General features: G+C 37.3%; 1 protein-coding gene across 1 annotated transcript; it reads left to right on the top strand.

Moving 5' to 3' along the window:
* The first annotated feature begins 1,784 nt into the window (after window positions 1-1,784).
* Window positions 1,785-5,758, top strand: LOC589771. The gene is made up of 4 exons (XM_789405.5): window positions 1,785-2,115; window positions 3,668-3,734; window positions 4,855-5,010; window positions 5,290-5,758. The coding sequence occupies exons 1-4, from the start codon at window positions 1,981-1,983 to the stop codon at window positions 5,520-5,522; spliced, it is 591 nt and encodes a 196-aa protein (XP_794498.3). The 5' UTR covers window positions 1,785-1,980; the 3' UTR covers window positions 5,523-5,758.
* The last annotated feature ends 4,775 nt before the right edge of the window (window positions 5,759-10,533 follow it).

A 10,533-nucleotide genomic window follows, 5' to 3' on the forward strand; every position in this document is an offset into this window, starting at 1 on the left:
TAACATGTTTTGTTATATTAATGAACTATCAAAAAAGGTAAATTCTGAAGATTTGTGACCACAATGTGTAAGTCCCTTGAGAAACCAATGCCAGGAATGGTTAGAGGAACTAGTGACATGAACAGCCTGCCATAGTTAAGTCCAGCTTAAAGTCGATCTTAGTATTTGTGAACCCCCCCCCCCCTCCGAGATCGTTATCATCATTACATGACGCATTCATATTCGCCACAACCTTTCACATGTCGAGATACATGCCTGATGCAATATCAACAATTTTCTGGAGATGTCACGGGATCTCACCATAAATCTTCATCCGATTATGGAATTATATGTTATAATCAGTCACGTGGCTATAAGCCGCAGACCACCATCAGGTCTAGAATAATCTGATTGCATAGTCTGCCTTTCATAATTTAAGTTTCATAACTTGTTCGTTTGATTGACGCGTTTCCATTATCACAAGTAAACACCCGTAATCTTTATTGATCTAATTGCATAATTTCATAACTTCGTTCGTTTGTTTGTTAGATTGACGCGTTTCCATTATCACAATGTAAACACCCAAAATCTTTATTGATCTGTGGTGAACAAAATATTCCAATGGTTATGACAATCGACCGATATTTAGTTCAAAAATTAAAAACGTAAATAATCCTCAAAGTAGGTCGTTGGTACGTAGGGACCTAGTGGATCATTAACTGGAGTAAGAGGATATCAGTTTTTTTGGTAGTTATCTTTACTAATCTCTTTTGAAGGTGTAACCAGGACCGAACGGGATTAAAGAGAACGCTGAGTTCTGGTCAAAAGATGAAGATAAAGAAAAAGAAGAAAAAGAAGAAGAAGAAGAAGAAGAAGAAGAAGAAGAAGAAGAAGAAGAAGAAGAAGAAGAAAAAGAAGCAGAAGAAGAAGCAGATGAAGAGGAAGAAATAAAGACGAAGAAGAAGGAAAAAAGTAAATGTTATAACAGACAATATAGAAGAAGGGGAAAAGGAAGAATTAGAAGAAGAAGAAGAAGAAGAAGAAGAAGAAGAAGAAGAAGAAGAAGAAGAAGAGGAAGAAGAAGAAGAGGAAGAAGAAGAAGAAGAAGAAGAAGAAGAAGAAGAAGAAGAAGAAGAAGAAGAAGAAGAAGAAGAAGAAGAAGAAGAAGAAGAGGAAGAAGAAGAAGAAGAAGAAGAAGAAGAAGAAGAAGAAGAAGAAGAAGAAGAAAGAAGAAGAAGAAGAAGAAGAAGAAGAAGAAGAAGAAGAAGAAGAAGAAGAAGAAGAAGAAAAAGAAGAAGAAGAGGAAGAAGAAGAAGAAGAAGAAGAAGAAGAGGAGGAGGAAGAAGAAGAAGAAGAAGAAGAAGAAGAAGAAGAATTAAAAGAAAAGGTTTGAGTTTCTCCTACTGTTTATGTCAGTTTAAAAGAATATCATTGTGTAATGTCCACTGAAAAGGAACGCTCTTCACATGCCCTTATTATTCGAAATATGACGAGAAATAGGCTAGCTGAAAGGGTTGGACCAAACTTGCCACAACAATGTTTAGTCCCATAAACACATTTTTTAGCAAGATTGGGTCATATTCTTTTCATTCCGATCATTTCAACACCTTCCGGTATATATATATATCATTTCGTATGTATTCCATAATCATCCTTATCAAATTGCTTCCGGACATTTTTTTGTTCTTCAACGCAATCGCATGACCCGTACTCAACTTTAATTTTAAGTAGTATGCGGCACTTGTAGCCAAGAACGTCTCCTTGCATTGTCTTATCGTAATCCGAGATATATCTCTGGACCCAGATAACACTTGTACATTTAATGACGAAGTCAGTCGTTTTTCTTCTGGGTGTTACCGTCCTACCATTGACCGCAAACTAGTGGTAATAGATTTATTGAGGTAGTCCCTCTATCATCTTCTTCATTCTCAAGCTACAAGCAAGAGTTAACAGCATTTTGACAATATCATATCTCTGCTGAGTTTGTTGTAAGAAAAAAGAATGGCTGGGAACACTCCATGTTGGTTTGCGCTGGCCGCAATTTTCGGCGCCATCTTGTGCTTTTCGTCACCCGCGGAAGGACTGGGGACGGTGTATGATATCGACGTCAACAAATATGTCGGAGTCTGGTATAACGTAAGTTGCAAAGATTTAGGGCAAAACGGAATGAAATACCTCATCCTTTAAGTATTGCAGCATAAGGAATGATAAGGAAGTATAATTAAACTTGTTTAGATAATAATAACAAAAAAATCTAGCAATGGACATGATTAAAAAAGATAATTGCATAATTTCAATCCAAATTTTAATTGATACTTGAAAATTAATTGCCATTTTTAAAAGGTTATACTAATCTTGCGACGTTTCTGAGATGTTCAAGGAATTAGTAGGATATTTCATGCACATTCATTCATTGCATATTCACTCCAGTACCCGTAGCATATATGGATCTAGATCATTTTGTGTGTTGTATTTTTTATTTGATCTTGCTTCCTCCTTATTAAATACAATTCGATCCTTTATTTATTTGTTCTTTTGTTTGTATACACCTTAAAATAATCAGAACTACTAAACATCGACTTCTTTGGTGTAGTGTGCTCGATACAAAAGAAGAAGTTTAATTTGTGTAGACTTTTATTTTTCAAAGTGGTATATCAATAGAAATATGACTGTTTTTCACTATTCTATATCGCCTTTGAAAAAGATGGCCATCGGAAAATTGAATCGTAGCTGCAGCAAAAATTAGAGTTTGCGTATCCTGTATGCTAATAATTATCATGGTATAGAAGTTATCATTTATTACTATAGGCAACATCCATAATAATCTCGTTATAGTTTCGTCAAATTGGTCGCTAAGAAGGAAAGGAATCCCGTACTTTAAATGAGTTCCATACTTGGCAAAAGTTGGGTTGATCTAACAATGTTAAAATTGCAAAATGGCATATTTTTCCCCATAAACCAGGAATGCAGAATCCTCTCTAGATTCAAGTTGTATTTATTATTTGATTTACTCATTGGACGTTAAGGGGGGGATGGAGGAGAATTCCAGGATCTGACCGATTCTTATTTTCAGTAACGATCCACTGTCGTGATCTTCCCCTATTTGCTGGAAGCTGAAGTTGACGTCATCCCCGAAATTCTACGCTCGGAGAAAGGCTGGGCGTACGAGTTCGTTGATAACGCCATCTTCGGCGGCTTGCAATATAGGGAATACTCAGTGAATCATAGATAGAGATAAAGTATACAATTCTGCCAGATACTGCACTAGGGGAGGGTGCGACGTGCGTACACAAGCTCCACAATATGCTAGATATATCATTGACTAGTCTCTAATGAATATACATCTTTTTTCTTCCTTCAAATCAGCATTGTTTGATCACATTCGTTTGTTTTATTCCCTGCGTTTTGTTGGGTACAGTCAAACCTCTCTATTCAGGACATCCAAGGGAAAGAAAGAAAATGGCCACTGTAGACAGGTGGCCTTTCTAGACAGGCTCTCCTTTGGGAGACAGAATCCATGACGACTATAGGCATGTGGACTTAAAATGTAGAGGTGGCCACTGAGACAGTTTTGACTGTAGTTATTGATTTGTTTTCATTCGTATTTCCCTTTCCTCACTGAAGTGGTATTCAAAATTTAAAAAACACTGAACATTCGAAAACATTTAACTTTTTGTGTTTCATTTAGATGTATACAAACTTCTGGGCAGACTCATTCGCCGGTACAGATGGGGCAGAATGCACAACAGCTGAATGTAAGTACAAAAAATGGAATAAGATACTTTGTGAAGATTTCGTGTGGTTTGTGCTTAATCTTTCATTTGAACATTGGCGATTCTTAAAGATAAAGTTGAATTGTGGTCATGTTATTAAATACAAACTAAAAGAACCTGATTAGATGTAATTGGGAAAGGTTGCTGATGAAGGAAAATGGGAATTTGTGAATAGTTTACTGTGATGATTTAAAATTATCAAAATGATAGGCAATTGAATCAATCTTGATGAAACTCGTGTGCTCTGCACACTTTCAAACTTACAAGAGAGAGGGGAAGAAAAAACTCACAAAATATTTTCCACCTTTTCTTCAATCATATTTTTGGTCATTTCGTATAGACCCCATTCTCACAACATTGGTAATGTGCGCCTCTAAGACAGCCGTAATGTTATCGTGGGCGCTAGGTGGCGTTCGAAAGATATAATAACTTTAGTGATGATGGTGATGATAGCGGTGATGATGATGATGGTGGTGCTGCTGCTGCTGATGATAGTAATAATGATGGTAATGATGATGATGTTCGATGCTGATGATGATGATGATGATGACAATAAGGAGATTACGGTGATGGTAGTAATTAATATAATGATAATGACGACGATTTTGATGATCGTCACTTTCTACATCATGAAGGGAAGTATGATGTAGAAAGTGACGATCATCCACTCCTCCAATCATGCACTCATTCATTCATTATTCATTTATTCAATCATTCATTCATTCATTCATTCATTCATTCATTTATCCATTCATTCATTCATTCATTATTCATTTATTCATTCATTCATTCATTCATTTATCCATTCATTCGTCCATTTGTTAATACATACATTCATTTATTCTCCATTTCTTCATTTATTCATCTGTTCATGAATTGATTCATCCATTTGTTCATCCATTCTTCTATCCATCCATTCATTCATTCATTCTCGGGATCACAATATGAATGGATGGATGGATGGATGGGGGAAGGAAGAGGGAAGGAAGAAATGAACGAATGGATGAACAAATAGATGAATTAATTCATGAACAGATGGATGAAGAAATGGAGAATGAATGAATATAAAATATCTCTATCGCCCCCCCCCTTTTTTTTTTAGATGGGAAGATCTCTGATACCAACGTGACAGTGTACAACGCTTACAGCGTACGGGAGGGTCGCTCAGACACCATTGAGGGTTATGCATGGATACCTTTCCTTGTCGAACCAGGACGACTGCTAGTCAGACTCGAAGGCGTACCTCTCGCAACCCCATGTGAGTTAAAGATAGTACAAATATACATGTACTATTCACCCACAACAGTATTAAAAGTATTTTAAAAAAATGTATTGTTGTTTAACCATTGCGATTGCGTTGGTTTAAAAAAAAAAAAAAATTAACTTCGCGGTTCAGAAATTATGATAAGTTGCTCTTGGGGGAACTCATTTTTTGTGTTGTGCTTATTTACCTGTTAGATTGAATTTCCTGATTACATGATCAAAATTAGTTACCTTAATTGTGGAACTTTCGTTTTGATCTTCCGTTTTCATCTAGATTTTATCATCAAACTCGGTCCAATCGTCAACAACCAGTACGAGTACTCTATCGTCTCCGACCCCGCAGCCGCAGCGCTCTTCGTCCTCGCCCGTGACCCCGAGACCTTTGACATGATGTACGACGCCGAGGTCAGGGAATACCTTCTCGTGACGGGTTTCACAACTCCACCGACGCAACCAGTCCGCGTTTACCACGGGAATGACTGCCGATATTTTTCTCCAAGAGCTTAATAAACAACTTAGACAATATTATGATAAAATTGTACAGGAGACGAACCTCAAGCAAAACGTTTAAGGATGGTACGTGTAATAATCATGTTATCCCATTACTATACGTTCCATCGTGTAGATAAGACTTTATGAAATAAAATAACAAAATATTTTCATGCCCTACAATAAAATTTTATCCTGACGATACGATACCACTCTGTATTATATTGCGCGCTGAAGACCGCGCCAGTCGTTGGTGCACTAACTCGTAGACGAAACGCATTATCACGGAAGCTTAAAAGTGCCGACGAGATGACGAGATAATTTAGGGACTGAAGACGAGAATACGAGTTAAAGGCACACTGCCATACTTGTAGCTACTTGCTCCCTCTATATAGAAAACTTCCCCAATCGGTGCCTGTTGGTCCCCCATGATCCTCTTTTTCTTATGTTAAATGAGAGCTGAGTTAATGAGATAGCCTCCTGTCACAGTGACCTCGATGGCTCGCTGTGTGGTCTAATCCCTTCTTGCCCAGTAGTGGTGATGGTCTTTAAAAGACGAGTTAGAATTCGGCAAGTCGACTCGAATGGGACGATGCCTCCCGCCCAACCTCCCATCTGATTTGGCTAAACACCCCCTTCCCCTTCCGCATATACCTTTTTTTGTTGCTTGTCAGCTGAAAGGTTAGTCATGTACAAAGTGACAATTATAAGCCTTACCCAAAAATTTTAAGACAGCTTTGGCCGGGGAGGAAAAATACGTGAGGGGCCCCCATACCACATCCCCTTTGACTGACCTTGGACAGTCGCCTGCGGCATTTGTCTTTTCGTCCTAAACAACTCGACTTGCCGAGTTGCAGCAACTCGTCTTCTTGTCCTAAATTATCTCATCATTCATCTCGTCAGTAACTTTAGGCTTCTTTACATTAGCTAGGCCTACCACAAGTTGGTGCAGTCAACAACATAAAATAGAATTTTTTATGTTGACAAGACCGCTTGAAATTTGACAATTACCTCCTTGTCTGCTCATTGCAAAAATGCCGTTAATGTATTGTAAAGTGCAATCATTTAAAGCCCCTCTGACTTTTAGCTGACTAATTGTTTTATTAGTGAAATATCTATTCGACATCGGCAGTTGGAAATTACAGTTCTCGATCACTTCATTCTTTGTTTTGTTTGCTTTTTATTTCATGCTTTGCTCCGTTTCACGTGCCCCCAATCAAATGGTGAAAAGGTAAATAAAAGAGAAAGAATGAGCGAGAAAAAAGGGAAATGGGCAGCTAAAAGTGGAAAAAGAAGAGAAAACGGCAACGTCTGGACTACCTCATGCACCCACCCCCTAATTAGTATCCTTGAATATAAGGATTTCGTCCCAGAATAATACCGGTGCCCCCCACCCCCCCCCCTTCCAATCGTTCCAGTATGTGCCCCCTCGATGTGATATGGTTTCAAAATAACCCGAGAAGAAACGTTGCAAAAAGAATGAAAAGATATTGACGCTGAACCTCAAGTATAGTTCCAATATGACTAAAGTGTGTAAAGTACTGAGAAAGAATATATTTAGACCGGTAGATTTAAATGGAGATTATGCCTGTTGAGTGTGTGTGTGTGTGTGCGTGTGTGTGGGTGTGTGTGTGTGTGTGTGTGTGTGAGAGAGAGAGAGAGAGAGAGAGAGAGAGAGAGAGAGAGAGAGAAAGAAAGTCAATTCAAGGATAAAAAAGGGTTGTTTAAGGATAAAAAAAGGGTTGTTTAAGATTCTAGCTGGCTAGCTCATCAAAAACGTTCTTGCTCAGCAATTACAGTGATGTTTCATTAACCATGCATGGCGCCCCCTACCAGAAGTTTCCGCACAAAGTACCCTCAAATTTTACCCACTGAAAGCTCTCACTAACCTGTAACCCAACAAATCCTGAAATGATGACAATATTTAAAAGATCAATTCATTAGTAATCACGTGTGGAATTTAATTAATTTTTTTAACTTGATTGTCAGTGTTTACAGAAACAGGGGGCAGCTTGTTGCATGGAACCATAAGGGCCATTGAGGTTCTGTTGGCGCAAAGTTCCTTATAAAATTAACAAGCTGAAATCTACCCTAATACCAGTTAGACACATAAATCAATGCTTCACTGAGTGTTTGTTCAAATATGCTCAATCATGACCGGTTGAATTTTTTGCAGAATTGCTACAATCCATTGATTGTGTATGTAATCGCGAGTAGTCCAAATCAGGAGGATCACAAACTCCTTCTCTACATCCACTGTTACATCTAGATTCCTGAAGACCCTTGTGGTTTGAGATGAACTTGGGAGAGGTACCAACGTTGTTTTGGAGTCACATGCTCCTCATGCTGACTGCTCCTCTTCAGCAACTACTACAGACAAGTCCACTTGCATCTTTGTTACCAATTCTGATAATGTTAATTAATTAATTAAACATTCAGACAATTGTTTTAAGAATAGCATTCATAGAAATGTCATAGAATTTAATCTGTTAAAAAAAAGGAATGTGCAAGAGGTCTGCTACTTATTCTTCAGGTAAATGGTAACTGAAATGTGGGGTAAAGGTTTTTATTCAAAGTCACAGATGTAAAAAATAACAGTTTGTAACATGGAAATTACAACATGTACCATCACCCCATCCTGACTCCCATGAACACACCACTGAGTCTACCACTCATGCATAAACGTTTGGTTTAATAAACCATGAAATTCACTCAGCAAATCATGAATGTATCATATCACCCTCAATTTTGTAAGCTCCAAAGGATTTACCTCTCACAAATTGGAAGGCTAATTCCTGCGCAACCTAATTTTCATACCCTTTACAAAAGTGAGCAGTGCTCACCCAAGCATAAATCAATTTTGAACTTTTTGGTGTCATATGAAAGTTGAGTTTATGAGCTTTCCATACATATAAAATCTTTCCCCAGAGCCATATTTTTTTTTATTCGGCAGCCATTTCAAAAGTGTATAGTTATTTTGGGGGACGCACGGTATAGTGTTTAGGAGCCCGCTTAAGCTGTACATTGATCGATACAAGTTTTAAGCCTGGCGATTTCAAGTATTTTAGGGGTTTATCTGTACGCCATTCATCTAAAAACACTACGTATAACATTAGTTTTAACAAATCGTCACTTCATTTTCCTGTTTTCATCATCTATATGATTATTTTCATACTTCATAGAGGATAGGAGCCTGTTATAGTAGGAGCACGCTTAAAGGGATAGTTGAGTTCTGTTGCAGAGGGCGCTACACAAAATAATTTTTTGTGAGATAATGAAAAACTGAGTGTCAAATTTGAAAGAACATAATATTTAAATGACAAAATCATCTTTGTTTGATCAAAATCGGTTCAGAGACGGCTAAAATTGGACGATTTATAATACTTGTGTACCACCACAAATATTAGATAATTTGAAAAATTTGAAAAAAAACTGTTGAAAAAAACGAAATAACGCCTTTTACGTCGTATTTCAGCCAATGCCGATGTTGGCTTTTTGTTGACATTTTCGTATTGCTTATATTACCCACAATTAGCCGGCTCATGAATTGTTATTTTTAATTAAATAATTAATTAACGATCACCGTGTTTTTTTTAAAGTGAAGCTGAATTGTTATGATCGTATTGGCTAAATTTCACACATTTTGGGGTCTAAAATTACCTTCATAGCAATTTTAGGTTCTAAAAGGGCACTATAAATGTCATAGCAATAACCATGCACTTTGAAGGCATTTGCGGTCTGAAAGCAGAACTCAACTATCCCTTTAAGTTGTACGGTGATTAATACCAGATATTATTCATAATAGGAATAAACGAGAGTAATCTATACACTCCAATTATCTTCTGAAACCTCAATTATTGTATTTTCCATTCATCATCATCATATATATGACCATCATAACAGTTAATAATTGCTCTAATTATCTTCTGAAACCTCAACTTGAACATGTTGTTTTTTCCCATCATCATCATCATAATTTATTGATGATTATTTGACAGCTAATAATTATAAACTATTATAGAGGGTAGGAGCCTATATTATATAGCGTTAATTTATTTCTAAACACGGACTCAAACGTCAATTGGGTAGAAAAAACAAAAATATTTTCATAAGCCTTTATAATTGTTCTTCACAGCTAAAAGACAATTTGAACCCTTGGTCCTTTCCTCCTTAAACTTTGGATACTATTGGTGAATTATGCGCGATAGCTCAGTCGGTAGAGTAGTGGTCTCGTAATCCGGTGACCCGGGTTCGAAACCAAGGCGATGCGCTAGTGCCCTTTGGCAAGGCATGAATCCTCATTACCAGGTCCCTCAGAGAGGACCTAAAGCCGTCGGCCGTCTGGTTGCTTTCTTAGCAGTCAGGTAAAATAACCACCACCATTCATTGTATAACTACTAAATTTCCTCAAACATTATAAAACATTATACAATTATTTGAGGAAGAAGGACTGTCATTGTAAGTAGATTGCTTGATAATATGACAGCCCCATGCAGACAAAACTCATGAAATAGATCAATACATTATCAAACAGATAGGTAATTTAGAATACAAGTTTTGATGATGCTGATATTGACAATGCAGATGAGGATGATGATGAGGATGATGAAGAAGATGATGATGATAATGATGATGATGATGATGATGGTGATGATGATGGTGATAATGATGATGATGATGATGAAGAAGATGATGATGGTGATGATGATGGTGATGATGATGATGATGATGAAGAAGATGATGACGATGATGATGATGATGGTGATGATGATGGTGATGATGATGATGATGATGGTGATGATGATGGTGATGATGATGGTGATGATGATGGTGATGATGATCATGATGATGATGAAGAAGACGATGATGATGATGATGATGATGGTGATGATGATGGTGATGATGATGATGGTGATGATGATGATGATGATGGTGATGATGATGATGGTGATGATGATGATGATGATGATGGTGATGATGATGGTGATGATGGTGATGATGATGATGGTGATGATGATGATGATGATGG

This window comes from Strongylocentrotus purpuratus, unplaced genomic scaffold (genome assembly GCF_000002235.5).
Source record: "Strongylocentrotus purpuratus isolate Spur 01 unplaced genomic scaffold, Spur_5.0 spur5_scaffold_14, whole genome shotgun sequence".
Taxonomy (NCBI): domain Eukaryota; kingdom Metazoa; phylum Echinodermata; class Echinoidea; order Camarodonta; family Strongylocentrotidae; genus Strongylocentrotus; species Strongylocentrotus purpuratus.